The 24,600-nt window shown below is 41.9% G+C and overlaps 1 protein-coding gene across 3 annotated transcripts in view; it reads left to right on the top strand.

Annotated features, from left to right (window-relative positions):
* The first annotated feature begins 359 nt into the window (after positions 1 to 359).
* TICRR (TOPBP1 interacting checkpoint and replication regulator) overlaps positions 360 to 24,600 on the top strand; it is a 53,929-nt gene continuing 29,688 nt past the window's right edge. For 2 of the 3 annotated variants that reach the window (XM_074400008.1, XM_074400007.1), the window contains exons 1-7: positions 360 to 1,057; positions 8,709 to 8,988; positions 10,296 to 10,537; positions 11,651 to 11,885; positions 18,042 to 18,174; positions 20,864 to 21,003; positions 22,153 to 22,371. In XM_074400008.1, coding sequence (XP_074256109.1) covers positions 410 to 1,057; positions 8,709 to 8,988; positions 10,296 to 10,537; positions 11,651 to 11,885; positions 18,042 to 18,174; positions 20,864 to 21,003; positions 22,153 to 22,371 — 1,897 coding nt within the window. In that variant the 5' untranslated portion in view covers positions 360 to 409. The remainder of the gene's footprint in view (positions 1,058 to 8,708; positions 8,989 to 10,295; positions 10,538 to 11,650; positions 11,886 to 18,041; positions 18,175 to 20,863; positions 21,004 to 22,152; positions 22,372 to 24,600) is intronic. The other variant, XM_074400009.1, reaches the window with a different exon arrangement.

Raw genomic sequence — 24,600 nt, forward strand, 5'->3', positions numbered from 1 at the left:
CCCAATCACCACTAAGCACAGACGCGGGCCTTCTTCCAATGGGGAAACTTCTTGCCACGCCCCCGAGGCACCACCTCTTTAAAATTTAAAACGAAGGCTCGGGCCAATGAAAGTCAAGCTTCGCTCGGAGCACAGAGACCCGCCCACCGTCACTGACTTCACCAATCAGATTCAAGTGTTCCCCGCCACCCCTCCAATCACCACCAAAAATGGAAGTTGGTCGCATAACTTGCGTAAAGCAGACAGCCAATAGGAGCTAACTTTGGAAACTAGCTTCCGCCAATAGCAGCAGGTCCTGGAGAGCGCGGGAGCCATTTGACCAGCGTTCCGAAGGAGAGCAGTGCCTGGCGCCGGTTCTCTGAAGCAAGGGACTGAGGGACTGGGGCGCTGGGGCGGCGGCACGGCGGACATGGCGTCCTGTCACAAAGTCATGCTGCTGCTGGACACCGCGGGAGGCGCCGCTCGTCACAGCCGGGTCCGGCGGGCCGCCCTGCGCCTCCTCACCTACCTGAGCTGCAGGTTCGGCCTGGCCAGGGTCCACTGGGCCTTCAAGTTCTTTGACTCGCAGGGCGCGCGGAGCCGGCCGTCTCGCGTGTCCGACTTCCGCGAGCTGGGCGCCCGCTCGTGGGAGGACTTCGAGGAGGAGCTGGAGGCCCGACTCGAGGATCGCTCCCACCTGCCTGGCCCGGCGCCCAGGGCCACCCACACGCACGGCGCCCTGATGGAGACGCTGTTGGACTACCAGTGGGACCGGCCCGAGATCACGTCCCCCGCCAAGCCTATCCTGCGGAGCAGCGGGAGAAGGCTGCTGGACGCGGAGAGCGAGGCCAGGGAGGCCGAGGCCACGCTCGGGGGCCTGGCGAACGCCGTCTTCCTCCTGGCTCCCTGTCCGCACTCGCAGAGGGAGCTGCTGCAGTTCGTGTCGGGGTCCGAGGCCCAGAGCCCGCCGCCCGCCCCTAAGCAGGTGATGGAGAAGCTGCTGCCTAGGAGAGTCCAGGAAGTCATGCTTGCCCGAAAAATCACCTTCTACTGGGTGGATACCACCGAATGCTCTAAGGTAAGAGCATAATCGTCTCAGGCAGCGTGCATGGCGCTCCCCTTGCTAACCAGAACTCGGCAGGGTCCTCAGAACAGCCACAGACCCGAGATGAGTCTAGTCTAACGTGGCTCTGCATCCCTTCAGAAGGAAAGTCCTGTGGTCACAGATAAATAGGGACAGTTTTCCCCACAAAATGGATAGTTCCTCACTACCTACTGCTTAAGGCCCCTCACAATATGGGCCCCACCTGCCTTTCCAGACCTGATTTTCCTACATAGACATATACTCTAGCATATTAAAGGCCAATCTATAAAATCAGCAGGTCTGGACTGCTAGTTTCGTGTTATGTGTATAACACATATATATATATGTTCATACACATAACTGGCACACTATATATATATTGTGTATGAAGGCACTTTGAAAATCTGAACACACAATATAATTATTTTAAAAATATATATATATATATTTAAAGACAAGCTCCATGTCGCCCAGGCTGGAAGGCAGCGGCACGATCTCCACTCACTGCAACCTCCGCTTCCCAGGTTCAAATGATTCTTGTGCCTCAGCCTCCCAAATAGCCGAGACTACAGGTCCATGCCACCACACATGGCAAATTTTTTGATAGTTTTAGTAGAAACAGGGTTTCATGCTGCCCAGACTGTCTCCAACTCCCGGCCTCAGGCAGTCCGCCCGACTGGGTCTCCCCAAGTGCTGGGATTACAGGCGGGAGCCACGGCGCTCAGCCACTCAGATGTGTATTAAACATTGTAGGTGTTTAGTCAGTATTTACTGACTAAATGAATAAATTCTCGCAAACCTAAATTCTTCAGTGGCTGATTTGGGCTTTTGCTGAGACAGCGAGGCCTCCTGCTCCTGTAGAGTGCTAGGATAAGTGTCTATTTTTGCCTTCACCCTTCTCATTGCACTTCATTGTTGCACACATGCTCATTGAGAAGCCAGGAACACTGAGTGCTCACCACACTGTTTGAGCTGCTGGGGACATGGTAGCCAAAGCAGGTTTACCTTCTATGGTAAGGTAATATTAAACAGATATAATTAACAGACAGATAAGCAAGTGACAATTTCAAATCATGCTCTGGAGAAAATAAAGCGGGGTGAGAGGATGGGAATAGAAGGAGGTGGTTATTGTATATAGGGTGGTAGCCAGGGAAGGCTTTTTTTTTTCTTTTTGAAACGGAGTCTTGCTCTGTCACCCAGGCTGGAGTGCAGTTGTGCATGCGGTCTCAGCTCACTACAACCTCCACCTCCCAGGTTCAAGCAATTCTCCTGCTGCAGCCTCCCAAGTAGCTTGGATTACAATCAGGTGCCACCACGTCCGGCTAATTTTTTGTATTTTTAGTAGAGACAGTTTCACCATGTTGGCCAGGCTGGTGTCAAACTCCTGAGTTTAGGCAATCCATCCGCCTCAGCCTCCCAAAGTGCTAGGATTACAGGCGTGAGCCATAGTGCCTGCGGGGAAGGCCTTTTTGAGCAGATAATTAAATGGTGAAGGTAGAGGAACTTGAAGGTAGGTAAAGAACATTCCAGGTGAAGAGAGGAGCAGGTGTAAGCATTTCAACTGGAAATGAACTCAGTATGTTTCAGAAACAAAAAGGTAAGGAGTGCTGAGACTTAGCAAGGAGAGGCCGACCTGTAGGGTCAAGGTCGTAAGTGTGAATTTTGTTCTAATGAATTAATGGGAAGGCTTTGAAAGGTGGTTTCACCAGGTGAAAGATTCAATTCCACTTAATAGAAATACCTGTCATTAACCCAGAAGTGAGTTAAATTAAAAGATTACAGATGGAAAATGAGCAACTATTTAAATAATGATATGGTGTGTTCAGATTTTCAAAGTGCCTTCACATACAAAGCCCAAAGGTGTGGCAGATGCAAAATAAGACAGCAGTGGTTTGTCAGAGAAGAAAAGGAAAGGACAAAAAGTGTTTAAGGGGATGGTAAACATTTGACAGGGAGAATGGAATCCTAGAAATACTAAAATTTAAGGCAGCTAGTCAGGCCTTAAAGACCGTATACAACACATTGCTTATTTGGAAACAATTGATATCTCATCAAGGACTTTTATCTGGAATTGTTTTATGTCAATATTCCCTGGAAATAAGTTAGCAGATGGGGCTTGATGGTTCTTGGAGATTCTTTCTCTTTCTCCCTTTTTTTTTTGGAATAGCATTGAAATAAGTGGGTTGACAGGATCTTTTTAAGGACCCCTTCGACTGAGGGGATGGGTCTTCTCTGAGGCTTCCCTTCTCACATCTGCTATGTTTCCCCTAAAAAAATGCCCATCAGATACTCAAGGTTTCCTGGATTTTCTTCTGCTGAAGGTCTATCATTTCCTATTCAAAATACTCTGCCCAGCCATGCTATGGAGGCAAAAGGAATCAGGCGTCCCCAAACTTTCACACAGGGGGTCAGTTCACTGTCCCTCAGACCTTTGGAGGGCTGCCACATACTGTGCTCCTCTCACTGACCACCAATGAAAGAGGTGCCCCTTCCTGAAGTGCTGCAGGGGGCCGGATAAATGGCCTCAGGGGGCCAGCCGTATGTGGCACTGGCCGTAGTTTGGGGACACCTGGTTTAGGTCATTGGTGAGTGCTCCATACAGGAGTGGGGAGCAAAGAAGAAGAGAAAATCCAGGGCCTGCCTTGGAGGAAGCTCACAGTCGGGCAAGCAGAACTGAAAGAAACAGAACCTGGACTTCCACTAGAAGTGGAGGGATCCAGACACATGAAACAGGATATCATATTTGCAAAGATAGAGGATAGGATGGAGGGTGAGAGACCTCTGACACATTTTCAACTCTATGTCTTTGATTTATTAAACACATATTTGTTCCATACCTGCCAGGTATGCTAAGGAATCAAACAGATGTGATCCCTGCTCTCTTGGAGCTTATAGTCTAGTGGACATTTACAAATTCCCAAATTTGAAACTACCATTAGGGCATGCCTGTTACTTACCCTATAATATGCATATGAATGAAAAATGTGACCATACTCTGTAGTATGCTGTTTTTGTGCTTTTATTTTTTTGAGGTGGTATCTCGCTCTGTCGCCCAGGCTACAGTGCAGTGGTGTAATCTCGACTCACTGCAACCTCTGCCTCCCAGGTGCAAGCAATTCTCCTGCCTCAGCCTCCCGAGGAGCTGGGATTATAGGCGCACACCACCATGCCTAGCTAATTTTTCTATTTTTGGTAGAGATGGGGTTTCACCATGTTGGCCAGGCTGGTCTCAAACTCCTGACCTCAGATAATCCACCCACCTTGGCCCTCAAAGTGCTGGGATTACAGGCATCAGCCACCACGCCCGACCATAAAGTTACATCTTAACTTTTCATTTGATTAGCAGGGTTTTCTTTTGTTTTTCCTGGCTGATCCTCTGGCTGAAACAACTTCAACAAAATTTTTGTGTCCCTTTGGCAGAAAATCCTAATCGGGATCTATGACCTCTGAACTAGGTTACCATTCTCTCCATAGCAGTGAGCATAGACACATAGATGGTAACAGCACATAATAATTAGTTATTCTAATACAGCATTTTCCAGATTGATATGCATAACTGAAACAAAAGTTTAGATAGATTAGAAGATAATGTGCTCCAATACATTGTTTATCTAAATTACGTGGGACCTTTTGTGTTTTTAATTTTAATGCTGATCATAAACCACTCAATCCATCAAGGAATCTATCAAAGTCCATCAGATGGTCATGATCTGAATTTTATTTTATTTATTTGTTTTTTAATAAAGAAGAGGAAGAAAGAGAAAGAGGAAGAGGGAGAGAGGATGGGGGTATTGCTTTATTGCCCGGGCTAGAATGCAATCTAAATATGGGTATGCCTATAATTGTCCTTAATAATGGAGATATAAAAGAAAATGAGGGAAGAGAATAACAAACAAGGAGCCAACCAACATTTCGTTTAAACTTCTAAGTTGATATGATGTCGTACTGGTAAGAGTGTATATTTTGTATATTTAAAGTGGAGAGTTCTATAAATGTTAATTACATTTACTTGTTCCAGATCTGAGTTCAAGTCCTGGATATCGTTGTTAATTTTCTGTCTCATTGATCTGTCTAATATTAATGTTGAAGTCTCCCACTATTATGTGGGAGTCTAAGTCTCTTCATAAGTCTTGTATGTCTGCGTATTCCTGTATTGGGTGCGTATATATTTAGGATCTTTAGCTCTTCTTGTTGTTGCATTGATCCTTTTATCATTATATAATGTCCTTCTTTGCTTCTTTTGATCTTTGTTGCTTAATTGTAACTTCTGCTTTTTATTTATTTATTTTAGCTCTCTGTTTGGTTGGTAAATCCTTCTCCATCCCTTGTTTTGAGTCTTTGTGTATCCTTGAATGTGAGATGGGTCTGGATGCAGCATACTGATGGGTTTTAGTTTTTTATTCAAATTGCCTGTCTGTCTTTGGATTGGGGGATTTAGTCAATTTAAATTTAGAATTAATAATAATATATGTGAGTTTAATACTGCCATTTAATATTAGCTGGCTATTTTGCCCATTAGTTGATGTAAATTCTTCATTATATTGATGCTCTTTTTGGTATTTTTTTAGAAAGGCTGATACTGTTTGTTCCTTTCTATGTGTAGTGGTTCTTTCAGAAGCTCTTGTAAAGCAGGCCTGGTGGTGATGAAATCTCTAAGTGCTTGCTTATTCAGAAAAAACTTTATTTTTCCTTCACTTGTGAAGCTTAGTTTGGCTGGATGTGAAATTCTGGGTTGAAAGTTCTTTTCTTTAAGGATGTTGAATATTGGTCCCCACTCTCTTCTGGCTTGTAGGGTTTCTGCCGAGAGATCTGCTGTAAGTCTGACAGGCTTCCCTTTGTGGGTAACCTGACCTTTCTCTCTGGCTGCCCTTAGTATTTTCTCCTTCTTTTCAACCCTGGTGAATCTGAGGATTAGGTGCCTTGGAGTTGCTCTTCTTGAGGAGTATCTTTGTGGTGGTCTCTGTATTACCTGGAGTTGAATATTATCCTGCCTTACTAGATTGGGAAAATTTTCCTGAATAATGTCCTGAAGCGTATTTTCCAGCTTGGATTCATTCTCTTCGTCACATTCAGGTACACCTATCAAGCGTAGATTAGGTCTTTTCACATAGTCCCATATTTCTTGGAGACTTTGCTCGTTCCTTTTTATCCTTTTTTCTCTAATCTTATCTTCTTGTTTTGTTTCATTGAGTTGGTCTTCGACCTCTGATATCCTTTCTTCTGCTTGATCAATTCGGCTGTTAAAAGTTGTGCATACTTCACGAAGTTCTTGTATTGTGTTTTTCAGCTCCATCAATTCATTTATATTCCTCTCTAAATTGTGTATTCTTGTTAACATTTCGTCAAATCTTTTTTCAGAGTTCTTAGTTTCTTTGGATTGAGTTAAAACAAGTTCTTTTAATTCATAGAAGTTTCTCATTATCCACATTTTGAAGCCTGCTTCTGTAATTGGAACACACTCGTTCTCCATCAAGCCTTGTTCCGTTGCTGATGAGGAACTGTGATCCCCTGCTGAGGGAGAGGCGTTCTGATCTTGGGTGTTCTCAGCTTTTTTTTGGCTGTTTTCTTCCCTTCGTTGTAGATTTATCCATCTGTGCTCTTTGTATTTACCGTCTTTGTAATTGGGTTTCTGAGTGGACGTCCAACTTATTGATTCTCAGCGCCGAAAATCTGAGCAACCCACTGCGCCGACTAAATCAGCTGCGTTAAGATTGATGGTGCTTTTCTGACTCTGCACCAAGAACCGCTGCTCCGAGGCGCCGGTTGATCTGAATTTTAAAAGCAGTCTAGGCCAGGCCCAGTGGCTACTACCTGTAATCCCAGGTTTGGAAGGCTGAGACAGGAGGGTCTCTTGCACCCAGGAGTTTGAGACCAACCTGGGCAACATGGTGAGACCCCATCTCTACAAAAAATACGAAAGTTAGCCAGGTATGGTGGCACATGCCTGTACTCCCAGCTACTCGGAAGCTTGGGGTGAGAGGATTGCTTGAGTCCAAAAAGTCAATGCTGCAGTGAGCCTTATTCATGCCACTGTACTCCAGCCTGGGCAACAGAGCAAGACCCTGTCTCAAAAACTAAAAATAAATAAATAAAAGCAGTCTATTCAGTACAGTCCTGGGTTCTTGAACGGCTCTATCATCGCCTTGCTGTGACTGTGGACAATTCCCTGCTTGTCTTTGAACTTGACAATAATAGAAAGTTTGAGAATGACCCCCAGTTGACTTTCAAGACCCTTCTAGTTCTTATTCCTCACAGTCACATAGCAATTTATAGTTTATAATTGTTAACGGGCTTGATGAACATATTCTAAGGGATGTGCTCCTCCTCTGTTTTCCCATAGTAGCTGAATATTGTTATATTGTGATGCCGGGTTAAATATTTTATATTTTATTCACCCCACTCCTCACTTCAGGATCCTCAACATGGCACATAGAGGTTGTTCAATAAAAGTTTGTTTAAAGAAGGTTGACTGAAGAGCCAGCTGTGTGTGAGGGAGGGAAGCAGGGCTTTTACAAAGAGCAGGATTTGAGCCAGATGCAGAAGTGTAATAACCATTCAGTTGGTGAAAAGGGAAGAGGAGGCACAGGAAATACAAATCAGTGAAAACATGGGAGCCTTAAAATGTGGCATGTTCAGGAAATAGCAAGGAGTTTAATATCCCTAGAAGGAGTGGGGACGGTTGAGTGTAGAAGACAATGTGTCTGAAAGGTGGTTTAGGGTTTGTGAAGGGCTTTGTGATTATGCTCAAGGGTTACTTTATTACTTTAAGAATTTCAGAGAAGTGATTTGGAAGAATACTTAGAGCACCATGGAGGAAGGATTAGAGGCAGAGGACAGACTTTATAGGCTATGGTAAGAGTTCGGGCAAAAGATGTGAAGAGGCTGAAGTTTGTCTGGTCTCCGCACAGGCCTGTGGGTGGGCAAGTCAGAGCGATGGTCACCGTCTTCGGGGAGGTGCTCCTGCCTCACTCCCATGACACCTGACCTTTGTGCTGTGCTATATAGGACAGAATTATTTTTATTAATAGGCTGGGCACAGTGGCTCACGCCTGTAGTCCTAGAACTTTGGGAGGCCAAGGCAGGCAGATCACTTGAGGTCAGGAATTTGAGACCAGCCTGGCCAACATGGTGAAACCCTGCCTCTACTAAACATACAAAAATTAGGCCAGCGTGGTGGCACATGTCTGTAATCCCAGCTACTTAGGCTGAGACAGGAGAATTGCTTGAACCCGAGAGGTGGAGGTTGCAGTGAACTGCGATTGCACCACTGCACTCCAGCCTGGGTGACAGGTCAAGACTGACTTTAAAAAAAGTTATTTTTGTTAATGTATAATGGTTCTGTGTTCCAGTATTTTATGATTTATACCCAGTGATTTGTGTCACTTCTTTCTGTTCCTTGAGTGAAAACGTAAATGAGGTGGTATTTTTACTAAATGAATGCTTTCTCAAAGGCATATTAGGTAGTAATTATGTTCTGGGGCTGCATAGTAACTGGATACTGGCCATTATTTCTATTTAGCTTAGCAAATATGTGGGTTGTGTAATTCGATCCTTTAATTGGTATCAACTTTACTTTCTCCTGGTTTCCTTTATTTGTGAATGCCTAATTTACAGTAACCTGAGGTTGTCTGTCATTTTATTTTAGTTGTGGGAATCCCCAGACCACCTTGGATACTGGACTGTTTGTGAGCTGCTCCATCATGGAGGTGGCACTGTCTTGCCATCCGAATCTTTTAGCTGGGACTTTGCTAAAGCTGGGGAAATGCTGCTCAGGGGTGAACAAAAGCTGTCAAGTGAACCTCATCTCTCTCCGTGGATTTCAACACTGCCAACTGATGCTACTTTAAACCGTTTGCTCTATAATTCTCCTGAGTATGAGGCCTCCTTTCCACGAATGGAAGGAATGTTATTTCTCCCTGTTGAAGGTAAGCAAATAATATTTTAAGGGTTTTTTTGTTTTTGTTTTTTGTAAATCTCAGTGACATTCATTTCTTCAAAGATGCTCTTAACTTCTCTGGCATTTCTCACAGCCCAGGTATTCAGTGATGCTTGTAATGAAAGAATGAAAAGACATCAAGGCAAAATCAGAGATACCATAGGAAAGATTTGAACTCCAATTCGGTACAACTGCCAGCCTGTGTACAAGTGAATTCACTTGGGTTTACAAGTGAATTATTGATTTTAAAGTTTCCCAGCTATTCTCAAAGAAGGGTAATATTGTTCAGGTGCCCAAGTACATAAGATTTCATTGCCTCATAGAGGAGATTGATAAATTGAAGACCATATAGAAACAATGGTCAACTAAAAAGAAATAAATTGGTCTCCAGAAACCCAAAATCATGCTTGTTAACAGGAAAAGCCAACATGTTGTATTCTTCATTAAATTTGTTTCACCATATGATTTGCTATATGGTAAATTTCATTTCTGAATACATTATATATTCACACGAATGCATAGAGATATATACATAAGACTATGTTGAACATTATGTGCAGTTTAAGAAATTTTCAAGAGTAGTTTTGTTTATTTAATTTCATTACACAGCTTTAGAATTTAACTTCCTCATAAGATATGATGCACTGTATTTTACAGATTTAAGAATTGGTGTCTTCTTTCTTATAAGCAGTAAACATTGCTTGAATACTTATTTTTTCTGAGACAAGTTCCCTCTGTGTCTCCCAGGCTGGAGTACAGTGGCACGATCACAGCTTAGATCGCAGCTCACTGGAGCCTCAACCTCCTGGGCTCAAGGGATCCTCCCACCTCAGCCTCCTGGGTAGCTGGGACTATAGGCATGAGCCACCACACCTGGTTTGGTTTTTTTTAGTTTTCATAGAGATAGGGTTTTGCCATGTTGCCCGGGCTGGTCTTTAACTCCTGACCTCAGGTGATCTTCAGGCCTTGCCCTCCCAAAATGCTGGGATTACAGGTGTGACCCATGGCGTCTGGCCTTCAATACTTATTCCTAAGTCATAATTTCTGAGAAGTTCTGCCATCACATATTGGCTTTGTAATTTCATTTGTTTATGGCTTTTCCTGTAGTGCTAAATGAACTTGCTATGATGGCTTGGCAGTAGAATAAGAGTTGAAGTGTTCAACTAGGTGGCAATATCTCAACTGGCAAGTTGATTTTTTTTTTTTATTAAACTTTTTTAGTATCCCTTATATTGGAATTTTAATATTTTTTAAATTTCAATTTGGCATTTTGGTCTAATTAATCTTTATTTCTAGTAGGCAAAGAGATTCAAGAAACTTGGATAGTCACTCTAGAGCCCTTGGCCATGCATCAGAGACATTTTCAGAAACCAGTAAGAATTTTTCTAAAAGGCTCAGTGGCCCACTGGTCTCTCCCGACAAGTAGCATTTTGGGCACTGACAGCTGGATGCTACAAAGTGCAGAGGAGAGCGTATCAACTCAGAGGCTGTTATTTCAGCAGCTGGTAAGCAGGCTGACTGCTGAAGAGCTACACCTGGTAGGTATCCTCCATATGGTAAAGTGAAATAAGTGTGTTTATAAATGCCCTACACGATATAGTCTTAGTGAAACTGATGATGCCTTTGCAAATTATATTGTCGACATTATAGTATCATGACAGCAATGCTCATTAGAGAAGAAATCATTTATAAAATTACATGTACCGAGAATCCAGTTAAGTTAAATTATATTCACATAGGGAAGAAAGAGTTGGTCTGGGTAGTGATGAGTGATTTCTCATTATTTTTTAAGTGTTCTGTTATATATTTACTACTTTTATATAAGTATTTAAGAAAAAGCTGCTAAACTGTAAAATTAGATATAGTATAATAGTCGTAATATAACTGTGGAACTTAGTAGTTGGACAGTAGTTACACAGACTGAGAAATGTCTTCTGAAAAGGCACATATACATACCCAGATTTGATTTAATGGTGATGATTATTTTTAAACTACCAGCAAATTCCTCACCCTATTAGTCTTTTGCCTTCATACTCTCAGAAGGGATCTGTATTCTGGTTCCCACTGTAAAGTAGTCTGGAGAAAAATAGGATAGTCATTGGACAGGTGCTATTCTAAGAGTTGTGTGCTCTGAAGAAAAGAGCACCTGGCTGGGGAGTCAGTGATCTGGGTTAGGTCCCGGCTCTGCTGCCTGCTGTATGTTCTGGATAAATCCCTCAAGTGGAATTTCTGCCTCATGCTTAAGTGAATGGTTTTAAAAGTCACATATGCTTGGCTTCTTCTCTTACTAAGCAGGAGGCCTTAAACAGGTTACTTTTGCCTCAACCTCAATCCCTCCTTTATAAAATGGGGATAATACTTATTTTTACTTCAAGGCGAGTGTGAGGATTCAGTGAGCACATAGTAAATACCTAGCAAATATTCCTGGTAATATCAGGTTTTACTTATTTGTTCATGGAAAGATTAGATCATTAATAAAGGGTCCTAATCTTTATTAGGACTATTCTACCTCTAATAATTATCAAGTCTATCTTTTTCATAGTTTTCACGTTAGTAATCCTTAGGAAAATGGTTATTCTGTCTTTTACTACACTACATTCTTTAGGCATATTGACAGTAATATTCTCAACTAATTAGAACTTCTGATGTAGGTTGCTGATGTGGACCCTGGTGAAGACTGGCCCCCTGTCACTGGAGTTATTTCCCTGCTTTCTGCCAATGCTATGATCCTCACTGTGTTTCGCGCTAAGGAGGCTGAATTTCAAAGGCATGTTCTCCAAATGGCCGTGGCCAGCAGCCCACAGGACACAGCTTCCCTTTTCTCAGATGTTGTGGATGGTGTATTGAATCAGACTCATGATTCACTTGCAGATGCTGCTTCTGCTGGTAAGCTCCTGAACCAGTAACTAGCATAGTCTAGGGTGGTTTGTAGTCTTTTCCAGCGTCAGGACTTTTTCACCGTGCAGTTAGTAGAACCCCCAATATGTTATAACACAGATAAAAGAAAGCTATAATACTTTAGGCAGTTTAAATTGTTATTTTTACAGAATTCCTGAAGTACTTCTGAGGAGGCTGCAGTTTCCATGAAGCCAATCTGAAATCAAAGTCATGGTTTTTAATATATTTAATAAATGCTGCATGTAAAACTGTAGTGATTCTATCTACTCTGCATTGCATTGTAACCACTAGCATTATAGTAACTAAATGCATTGTTACTACTAAATCTACCTAACATAAATAAGGTTTGTATCATATTAGTATTACAAACTTATTTTTTGCTAGATAGATTTAAATATATGTATATAATCAACTTGTTATTTCTTTAATTCGTGTATTCAACAGATTTGAGTACCTACTGTATATGTCAGGCACTGTTCGGGATACTGGGATATTAGAGAGCAAAACAGAAAAAGATCTCTTCTCATGGAGCTGACCATCTAGCCAGGGGAGACAAAACAAGAAGTCAGGAAAATTACGGCTTATTCTAAAGAGATAGGAGCTACAGTAATAAAGTAGGAACAAAGGAATGATGTCAGGGTAGGAGGTTGCAGTTTTACGTAGGGTGATCAGAGAAAGCCTTGCTGAAAAAATGATATTTGAGCAAAGGCATAAAGGAAGGGAGTTGCTGGTAGAGGCAACAGCGAGTGCCAAGGCTCAGAGGCTATTAGAGGAGTGGTAAGGAAGCCTGGGAAAGGAGCAAGGAGAGAGTATGACCGGGTGAGGTCAGAGAGCCAGCAGCAGACCAAAGTGGCCAGGGCTTTACAGGCCATTGAAAGGACTTTGGCTTTTTCTCTGAGTGAGAGAGGAAGCCTTTGGGCGAGTTTCTGCAGTGACACCATCTGACTTAGGTTTTAACAGCCTTACTCTGGCTGCCATATTGAGAATTGACCATAGAGAGGCAGGGATAGAAGCAGGGAGGCCAGTCAGAAATATTGGAATAATCCAGGCAAGAGATAGTCGGAAATGCAGGTGGTTAAAAGCAGTTGGAGCTTTTGGATATATTTTGAAGGTAAAGCCAAAAAAACTTGCTGTTAGATTAAATGTGTAGAGTGAGATATAGGGAAATTGAAAATGACTCCGGAGACTTTTGGGCTAAGCTACTAGTAGAAAGCAGTTTCCTTCTGAGATGGGGAAGGCTGTGGAAGAAGCAGGGGCTGGGGTGGTGAGGACTGGAGGATTCGTTTGGGGCTTAAGTTTGAGTTGTTCATTAGGCATCCAAATGTAGTACTGAGTTGGCATCAACTCTGCATGTTGGAGTTTGAGAGATTTGTCTGGACTGGAGATGATTGGAGTCATCAGTGATGTTTAAAGCCATGAGATGGATTAAGATCACCACAGGGGTAGGTGAAGACAGGAACGAGAAGGGGACTAAAGACTAACCACTGCACCCCAGTGTTAAGCAGTTCGGAGGATGAGGAGAGAGAAACCAGCAAAGGAAACAAAAGGGGGACAGTCCCTGAAGTAAAGAAAACGCAGAGTGTGCTGCCCTGAAAGCCAAGTGAAGAGAGGAAGTGCTTGGCTGGGTTATTTACTGCTGATAGGTCAAGGAAGATGAAGGCTTAAGCTGACGTTCAACTGAGCAGCGTGCATGCTTGTGATACCAGTTTTGGTGGAGTTGTGAGGGGGAAACGTGAGTGAGAATAGGCTCAGGAGAGACTGAAAAGAGGAAAACAGCAAGTGCAGACAATTTTTTGGAGTAGTTTTGATCTAAAAGAGGTTAGAGTAATGACAGTAGCTAGAGAGGCAAGAGGGGTCAAGGTTTTTGTTTTTGATTTTTACATAATAGCCTGCTTTGCATGCTGATGCGATAATATGGTAAAAATTAATGCAGGGGCTGGAGAGAATTGTTGGTTAGAGGGCTCTGAGAAAGTGCAAGTGGAGGGGTCGGTGTTGGGAACAAGCACAGTTCATCTGTGACATCTGGGGGAAGGCTGGGATGCCAAGGTGAGTGACATGGTGTGAGTGTGCGGGGTCTCTTCCGATTGCTTCTGGTTTTTTTAGTGAACTTTAGGAATATGTGTCATCCGCTGAAAATGAATACTTAAGGAGATGCTGGAGGCTGAGGAGAGCGGGCAGGAAGAAGTGGCTGTTGGGAGGGTGAAGACAGCAGGAAGGTAGAGGACAGTTGCTGGGATGGTTGAGAAGGTAAAGTGAGATCCCTCTGTGGGCTTGCCTGCCTCCAGACTCGTTTACCAGCTGGCACAGCTGCAGAGTAGGCACAGAGCTGGATTAACCAGGGCTGGGATTTTGCCATATGAGGGTGGTGAAGCTGGAGAGGGGTCGGGGATTCAAAAGTGTGAACAGGAAGCGGTTACAGGGTTTGTCTATGGAACCAGGCAGGGTAAAGAGGGAAGGGAAGACAATAGAAGGACAGAGGCAATCTGTTCAGTGGGTTGTGGGGGTCTCAGGATTTCTGGAACTAATGTGCTCAAAGGAGAGAGCTAGAAAATCAGCGGAGGTGGTCAGAGTGGGATGCTTGAGTTCATAGAGGGTGGTGACTGAGGAGAAAGTGACTGAGGCAGGGCAATGCACGGGGCACCAGAGGCGAGGAATTCGAGGGGACAGAGGCCAGAGTGTGGGTAGCTTTAAATGTGTGTATTGAAATCATCCAGAGTTAAGACTGAGTAGTACTGGAGAGACTGCAGTGGTGAGTCAGGAGCTAACAGTCTTTGAGGAGTGATTGGGGATGATCCAGGCTTGTTAGATGACTATGAGAATATAGGCTTTGATGTGAGACTCAGAGCTGGATTTTTGTCGTTATTTTCAGCAGGTAGAGGGAGAATGATCCGGAAAAGGCAGGGAGAATACCAGCTCACCTCAGGGCCAAATGGAAGAGGAACATGGTCGGGGAGCAGCCACCCCTCTCCAGCAGGGTTAGAAACAGGGAGACCAGTGAGAAATATTGCAATAATCCCTGTGTTTAATTCTGTTTACGCACACAATTCAGCTTCGATTCAGCTGCAGCTACTTGGTGGTATAAAATATTAGCACATTAGGAATGATCACAGATCAAGAGATGGTGGGAAATACAGTGACCAGCTCACCTCAGGGCCAAGTGGAAGAGGAGCATGGTGGAGGAGCACTTAGCCCCCTCCAGCGCTGCAGGGGAAGCAGTGTCTTCAGGGCAGGAGGAGATGGAATTGAGGACATGGGGGATTTTGCTGATGAGGGTCAGTGAGTTGCAGAGGGCAGGATGGGAGGATTTTACGTGTGGAAGAGCTGGGCTGTGGTGACAGGATGGGAGATGAAAGGAGCAGTGAGGGAATTCTAGTGGGCAGATCGGCGTGGCCTGGGGTCTAGGGCTTTGCATGACAGGAAAAAGCAGCTATCGGGAGCATGGGATCGATTCCTGGTGGTTTTAAGGCAGCTATGTTGCTGAGCCTGTGAGTTTGAGGGGTAAGAAGGGTGGATGTTTGGCCCACCCATACTCCTGCCCATGTAGGCGTGGAGACTAGAAGGAGGGCATCTAAAGCTGAGGGCCTAGGGCTCCTGCTAAAGCCCTGCCCAGGTAGCCAGTGGAGGTCAGCTTGTTTTTAGCATGGTGCTCCTGCTTGACATTTGCTGGAAGAGGTGCACATAACTCTTGAGGGGCACTCTCTCTCCAGGTAGAGGGAGACTTGGGACTTGGAGGCCTGAGGAAGGTATTTCTGGCCTTTCTCCCCTATCTAGCATACAATGACTTGAGAAAAAACTGTCCTTTCATATTTATTCTCATGGACCTTTACTGGTCTTGTCTGAATTTTGTAATGATTATAGGCATTTATGCTGTCATGTGATGTGAAGTTTCTTTTCTTTGTTTAAAGAATTCTACAAAATCTTAGACTAAAATTAATATCTTTGGGAATACTACAGTTGGGGCAGGCGTCTCAAATCTTTGGTAGTAACAAAAACTAAGGCAATCCTGACTGGGGACATGTGCCTGTAATCCCAGCTCCCCCAGAGTCTGAGGCAGGAAGATCGCTTGAGCCCAGGAGTCCAAGTCCAGCCTGGGCAACATAGCAAGACCCTGTCTCAATTAAAAACAAAAAAACTCATGCAGTCCTAGTGCAAATTCTAGTTCAGTTTAAAGACACATTAAATTCATAAACAGTAAACTCCATAATAAATATACCTCATCCTTTCAAAGACAGGTGAAGCTGGTATGATGGAAGGGTTGAGGCTGTGGTATTATGGAGACAGGGGCCAAAGACAAGGATAGGAAACTGCCTCATAAGCACTTTTAGGAAAGAGCACGTGGCCAGACAGCCAAGGAAGAGCGTGGGTTGAAAGGGCATAGTGTATAGCACTGCGCTCCTCAGGCTTGCTGTCTGTCCTTTGAATTCAGCTGCTGCTTGATGGTATAAAATATTAGCACATTAGGAATGATCACATATCAACAAAAGCAATGTAATATTTTGTACTAAGGTGACTACCTTACTTACCAATTGTGTGTAGGCTATTTGTACTGCAGAAAATGTGTATTGTAAAACAGACTGTATGTTAACTATGTATATAGTCTTGGAAGCAGCTCAGAAAACTGTATTTTGGAATACTGGTACTCTCTGCTCTAGCGTGGCCCACAGTTTCTTCCAGGTTATGAATCAGTGTGCTGGCTTATTGTCCAGTCTCCCCACCATGCTCCATCTGGGTGAGGTCCTTTTCACACATTAGTACCTAGCCCAAATATTGCATTTTCCATGAGACCTTCCTTGCCCATCTAGACAGAGTCAGCATGTGCGAACATTTATGCATATCTCCATGACTTCAGAGAACAGATCTACGCTTCCTATACTGGGAGCTCCTTTCGAAGCTGGCAGTGTATTTATCTCTGAATCCTCTTACTAAAAGAAGGCCTAGAACTTGGTTATCTCAAAAAGTTTGAATATATTTTAAGTATTTGGGTTTTTACCCCAAGACTTCATTAATGTCTAACATTTTATTTGTCTGGTGTCTTAGATGGATCTCAGAGTTTACTGAAGTTTCTGTTACTGTTCCCCCAACCGCCTCCTTCATCTGGCTTAAGAGCGCCTTCTGCCCTTACACTCCCCAACACAGAGCCACATCTTCCTATTAGCAATTTACCCACCCAGTGCAGAAGAATTGTGATATTCTGCAGTTTTGTTACTATATGTTTATTCTTGAACAAAGCCATTTTTGAGAACAGGGCCAGGCACAGTGGCTCAAGCCTGTAATCCCAGCAGTTTGGGAGGCCGAGTAGGGTGTATCACCTGAGGTCCAGAGTTCAAGACCAGCCTGACTAATATGGAGAACCCCATCTCTACTAAAAATAAAAAATTAGCTGGGCGGGGTGTCGCATGCCTATAATCCCAGCTACTCTGGAGGCTGAGGCAGGAGAATTTCTTGAACCTGGGAGGCAGAGGTTGCAGTAAGCCAAGATTGCACCATTGCACTCCAGCCTGAGCAAGAAGAGTGAAACTCCATCTCAAAAGTAAATAAATAAATAAATAAATAAGAACAATAGTTTTTTTTTTTGAGATGGAGTTTCGCTCTTGTTACCCAGGCTGGAGTGCAATGGCGTGATCTCGGCTCACCGCAACCTCCGCCTCCTGGGTTCAGGCAATTCTCCTGCCTCAGCCTCCTGAGTAACTGGGATTACAGGCACGCGCCACCATGCCCAGCTAATTTTTTGTATTTTTAGTAGAGACAGGGTTTCACCATGTTGACCAGGATGGTCTCGATCTCTTGACCTCGTGATCCGCCCGCCTCGGCCTCCCAAAGTGCTGGGATTACAGGCTTGAGCCACCGCGCCCGGCCAACAATAGATTTTTTAAACCTAGTTAGAGGAACATTTCAGAAGTGAGAGGATTTATAGCCAGTAATAAGAATAAAAGACTTTAAATTGTGTCTGTTCGTTTTTTAGAAGCATTTTTTATTTACCACTTAGGCCTGTAGCAGTTTGTGGTGCCGGATAACAAGTGTTACCCATGCGCTTCATGTGTCCTTGGGAAGAATGCAGTCAGTCCAGGGGAGGAGCAAGTGCTTGGAATTCTCTGCTTTGTTTCTCATGCCTTTTCCTCTCCTGCCTCTGTTTCTTTGCTCCAGTATCTTCTCCTGTTCCAGAGTGGGCACAGCAGGAGCTTGACCGTACCACTCCCTGGAGTCCAGCCGTTGTAGAAAAGTGGTTTCCTTTCTGTAACATCAGTGGTGCCAGTTCAGATTTGATGGAGTCATTTGGGTAAAACTTTCTTATATCTCTGGTACTGATTATTAAAATCAACTTTCAGTTATCTGTGCTTTTTTTTTCTGAACAGACCACATTCTCTGAGTATAATTTAATAATATTAAAAACTAGTTATAGGCCGGGCACGGTGGCTCAAGCCTGTAATCCCAGCACTTTGGGAGGCCGAGGCGGGTGGATCACGAGGTCAAGAGATCGAGACCATCCTGGTCAACATGGTGAAACCCCGTCTCTAGTAAAAAAAAAAAAAAAAACTAGTTATAAAAATAAAACACTCCCATGCTTAGTATATATTATGAGAGTATGTTAGCTAGATAATATGTTAGCAACGTATAAATATATACATGCCAAAAATTCTTAAAAAGTTAACAAAGAAATTTGTCAAGTAGACACTCCCTTGTATTACGGAAGTGAGAAAATATTTAGAACTAAGTATCAATGCAAATAGAAAACAGCAAACTTGAATAATGCAGATTTATACCTACATATTTGCAGACTATTGTTGTAAAGCAAAAAGTTAACCAATTACATGAGAAGTAAACGACAGAGTAACCTCCACACTACAAAAAAAGGAAGGCAGTAAAGATAAGAACAGAAATTAAATAGAAAACAAATAAACAATAATGATCAAGAGAAGCAAAAGATGGTTCTTTGAAGAGCCAAATAAAATATAGCAAGACTGAGCAATTAAAAGACAAACAATATTAGAAATGTAAACGATATAGCAGGAATTCAAACTATTATTAAGAGGTATGGTTGACATTTTTCTCCACACAGATATAAAATTGTTCCAACACCATTTGTTAAAAGACTATCGGCAGGGCGCGGTGGCTCAAGCCTGTAATCCCAGCACTTTGGGAGGCCGAGGCGGGTGGATCACGAGGTCAAGTGATCGAGACCGTCCCGGTCAACATAGTGAAACCCTGTCTCTACTAAAAATACAAAAATTAGCGGGGCATGGTGGCGCGTGCCTGTAATCCCAGCTACTGAGGAGGCTGAGGCAGGAGAATTGCCTGAACCCAGGAGGCGGAGGTTGCGGTGAGCCGAGATCGTGCCATTGCACTCCAGCCTGGGAAACGAGCGAAACTCCGTCTCAAAAAAAAAAAAAAAAAAAAAAAAGACTATCGTTTCCCACTGATTTACCGTCGCACCTTGGCAAAAATCAGTTGGCCACCATTGTGCAGATTGATTCCTGACAGAATAGAGTCCAGAAGCTATGTTAATACCACATTATCTTCAATATTGCATTATAGCAATACCATATACTTTAGCTTTATAATGCTAGGCACTAAATCAGGTAGTGTAAGTCCTCTAAACTTTGGTTTTGTTTTTTTGTTTTTTTTTTTTTTTTACAGTTGCTTTGGTTATTTTAGATACTTTGCATTTTTATATAAACTTTAGAATCAGCATGTCAATTTCCACGCACACAAAAATCTGTTGAACTCTGGGAGTGAATCGAACCATAGATAAATGGGAAGAACTGACACATTAACAATATTGAGTCTTCTGATCCATGAACATGGTGCAGCTATTCCTTTATTTAGGTCTTTCTTTAATCTCCCTCAGTGTTTTGTAGTTTTTGATGTATACATGTGGCCCATGTTATTGTTTAAAATTATATCTAAGTATTTTTATGAGGTATAAATATTGAAGTGTTTGAAGATAGTATGGTTGTCTTTATAGAAAATCCAGGCCTAATGTGATGGCTCACACCTGTAATCCCAATATTTTCGGAGGCCGAGGCCAGTGGATCACTTGGTCAGGGGTTCAAGACCAGCCTTGCCAACATGGTGAAACCTGTCTCTACTAAAAATACAAAAAAAATTAGCCTGGCATGGTGCCACACATCTGTAATCCCAGCTACTCAGGAGGCTGAGGCACAAGATTCACTGGAACTCAGGAGGTGGAGGTTGCAGCAAGCTGAGATCATGCCACTGCACTCCAGGATGTGAGACAGAGCACCAGCACACTTAGGGAGGATTAATCTGTTTGATATTGGCTATATGGATGAAGCCAATAGACTCAACACATTCCACCCTGTGACCTATTCAACTAATGTCATCATAACTTTCTTCAGTTTTTTACTAGGATAAATCAGATAATGGAATATACTAAAACACAAATAACACATTTCGAATGTTGTGCCATTTTCATAATTTCCTTAATGATAGATATTTAGCTCTAGGTAGAAAAGCATTTAATTACTAATCACCCCTCCTGCCTGTCCTACTTCTTCCTCTTCTCATCAATCTCAAATTAGTTTATTACAATGTGAAGGAATTATTTGAAGTCATTGCAATACTTACTATACTGTATTAACATCATTTTGTACTTTGATATATGGAAACTGAGTAAAAGATAACTGTGGAAGCCTGAAGTGAAATAGTTGCCATAATGAGACTTGTACCCTAACTCATGAAGAATTGTACTAATAAAAGTCAATATTATATGTAATGGTTAATGATTTTGTGAACAAGACAGGTTTGGTTCCTGCATTCATTCAAATAAAAAATGAGAAAAGGGATATTTTCTCTCCTAAGAAAATACATTTTTGAAGACATCTTGTGGGGACATATTTTGGTTAGTTTTTTAGAGGATAGTGGTATTTTGTTGTTGTGTTGTTTATTTCTAAAGCTTTTTGCAAAATTAGAATTTTGGTTTTATTTTAGACATACTGATTTTACAGGTTACTACAGGCTGCCTCAGCTAATAAGGAAGAGTTTTCCAAAACTGAAGGTGAATTAACACAGTGCCTTGCCGAGCTCTACCAGAGAAAATTTCGTGAAGAATTCACTGGAGCTCATCAAGAAGACAGCAAAAAGAAACGTATGCATCTAGAAAGGCTGTTTCTTAAGGCATTCTTTTTTGCGACTATACATTTTAAAAGATGGGCATTCCCTGAAATGAGGTTGAAATGGTAACTAAATAAAAAAGGACAAATTTTTATATTTCACATTTTAAAATATATTAGTTCAATAATGATTTTTTAAAATCACCCGGTTTTACCTGTCTAATGAATAAACCATCTTCATTTTTAATTATGAAAGAAATTCAAATACAACTTTGTGTTCTGCTTATAAGTATTTTTTCTTCTGCTACCTTGCCTTTTTAGATATTATTTTACCTCATTGCTTAACTAAATTTACAAAATTCTCATATTGTTGAACATAAGATTGTTTTTAGTTTTCATCATTATAAATAATACTGTAGTATAATTTATGCATTTAATTTATTAATTTATTTATTTATTTTGAGACAGTCTCACTGTGTTGCCCAGGCTGGAGTGCAGGGCCATGATCTTGGCTCACTGCAACTGCAACTGCAACCCCTGCCTCCCAGGGTCAGGCGATTCTCATGCCTCAGCCTCCCAAGAAGTTGGGACTACAGGCAAACCCCCCACCACGCCCAGCTAATTTTTGTATTTTTAGTAGAGATGGTGTTTCACCATATTGGCCAAGCTGGTCTTGAACTCTTGACCTTGTGATCTGCCTGCCTCGGCCTCCGAAAGTGTTGGGATTACAGGCGTTAGCCACCGCGCCTGGCCATATATAATTTGTTTTTTAAGTAATTACCTTAGCAGAAGTTTCTAAGAACAATAACTGTGTCAGGGTATGAAAACTGGCTCTTTATGTAGACTGCTAAATTGTCATTCAGAAAAGTTTCATTATACTCCTGTGGCCACTGGGTAACACCAAAATAAGTCTGTTTGGCATTTGCCTTATAAAACCCCAATCACATTGAGATGTGTAGTTCCTATAACTCAGTTAAAAGAAAGGTTCTCTTTCTATTCTGTGTGTGGGCAGAAAGAGATGTAAGAACTTCCCAAGTCAAATCATTCTGGAGGAATATACTTTATGCTTCACTTTGATATTTTTTTAAATTTTGATATTCTTTCACAGTAATCTGAATTAAAGTCGTTCTTGATTCCACAAAAGTGGAAGGTAATTTACTTTCCCTCCTCTGATGTTTTGGTAGGAGGTGTCCCTCGTACTCCAGTGAGACAGAAGATGAATACCATGTGCCGTTCCTTAAAGATGCTGAATGTTGCAAGGCTGAACGTGAAGGCCCAGAAGTTGCATCCAGATGGCAGTCTGAATGTGGCTGCAGAGAAAGGAACCCAAAAGATAGCCAGTGGGAGAAAAGCAGATAAATTGGAAGACAGAGGAAGAACACTAAGAAGTTCTAAACCTAAAGGTATTCCACTTAGTCTATAATTATTATTTTATACCCCTCTTTTTTAAAGATAAATTTTAGTCATACCCCTTAGTTTATTGGCTATCTGCTACATGCCCAAAAAGGTGTTACGGTGAGTACAGTAAATAATAAGACAATGTCCTATTCATAGATTTATAATCTAGCTACAAAATGAACTAATAAACAAATATACATATATATATACATATATATACACACATATATATACATATATATATACATATATATATATATACACACACATATATATATATATATATATATATATATATATATATACATATATATATACACAACGAGAGCCAAAAGTCTAAGAAAATACAAGCCCATTTGGGAAGTAAAGACCAGACTAGGGAAGATGGGGGCTGGATAACTGCAGAGGCTTCTAGGAACCACTGGAGTCCAGGCTAGACTTCCAGGAATGGGCAGGGTTAGAAGGCAGAAAGGTAAAGGAGTATTCCAGATGACAGATGAAGAATTCACATAAGCAGAGTCACCAAGCAAAAGGGCCATGCCTTGGGCATAGGACAGATGGTGAAAGAAGTTTTATATCTGTGAATAAAGGCAGAAGACAAAGGGTTCATGAGTCACCTAGGGCTAGGTTAGGTGACATCTTTCAAAAGGGAATAATTTAAAACAGCAGCTTCTATTTTCCTATTTTTTTTTTGAGATGGAGTCTCACTCTGTCACCAGGCTGGAGTGCAATGGCTCAATCTCGATTTACTGTAACCTCTACTTCCCAGGTTCAAGCGATTCTTTGCCTCAGCCTCCCCAGTAGCTGGAATTACAGGCACGCACTGCCATGCCCGGCTAGTTTTTTTGCATTTTTAGTAAAGACAGGGTTTTACCACGTTAGCCAGGATGGTCTAGATTTCCTGCCCTCATCATCCACCCCACCTTGGCCTCCCAAAGTGCTGGGATTATAGGCATGAGCCACCACGCCTGGCCTTCTTTCCTTTTTTTAAAAAAAATAAATAAATTGAATTGTGCTGTGTTTTGATGTCATCTCTGAGTGCTTTTGAAAATTCTAGAATGAAAGTTTTATGCTGCTTTAATGGTTTTTTTTTTCTGTGGAATGTAAGAACTGTAGATGATAATGAATTTGAATGGGACAGAACACCTTTAAATGGGCTAGTAAAGGTGTGTGAAATGTGGATGATAATGCAAGGGAAGGCAGAAACAACAGTACTGAAGACAGTGTGGCAGGATCATCATTTCTGGTCTAGATTCTGTCAGAAATAAACCTGCACAATAGTGGTAAAATAATTTTTTACAAAGGGGCCCCAATAATTCCATGAGAAAGATAATCTTTTCAATAAATGATGCTGAAACAACTGGATACCTTTATGGAAACAAAACTAGACCTCACTTCTAATAGTATTTTGAATTCTTGCCTTTTTTTATGTCTAATATTTATACCTTCTCTCTCAATCTTGCTATAGAGTTTTCTGTTTTATTTGGATTTTTTTTTTTTTTTTTTTTTTTTTTTTTTGTAGACAGAGTTTCACTCTTATTTCCCCGGCTGGAGTGCACTGGCAAGATCTAAGCTCACCACAACCTCTGCCTCCCTGGTTCAAGCAATTCTCTCATCTCAGTCTCCTGAGTATCTGGGATTACAGGTGCATTCTACCACATCCAGCTAATTTTTGTATTTTTAGTAGAGACAGGGTTTCATTATATTGGTCAGCCTGGTCTTGAACTCCTGACCTCAGGTAATCCACCCGCTTTGGCATCCCAAAGTGCTGGGATTGTAGGCGTGAGTCACCACGCCCAGCCTCACGTGGCTTTTCTTTCTTTTTTTTTTTTTTTTTTTTTTCTTTTTTTTATTCTTCACATTCTTGGAGTATATTCACTTGGCTTTTCAAAGAACCATCTTTTATTTCTATTGATCACTGTTGTTGCTTTGTTTTCTATTCATTTCTGTTCTTTATGGTTACCTTCCTGCCTTTATTTTTGGGGTTTACTCTCTCATATTACTTCATGCGTTGGACCCTTAGCTAGTTACTTGTTTTTAAGTTATCTTCTTTACAAAAATTATCACTTAAGTGTAAAGTCTGTACATATTCTCTTTAAGTATAACTAACTCTATTATATATTTTCTGTTTTCTATTTTCATTGATACTTATATTTTCTGACATCCATAATATAAGGGAGTATTTTATAATTAGCTTTTAATATTTTTGGACTGTGCTCAATGTGGTCTGTAAG

The sequence above is a fragment of the Saimiri boliviensis genome, chromosome 5, assembly GCF_048565385.1.
Source record: "Saimiri boliviensis isolate mSaiBol1 chromosome 5, mSaiBol1.pri, whole genome shotgun sequence".
Lineage (NCBI taxonomy): Eukaryota > Metazoa > Chordata > Mammalia > Primates > Cebidae > Saimiri > Saimiri boliviensis.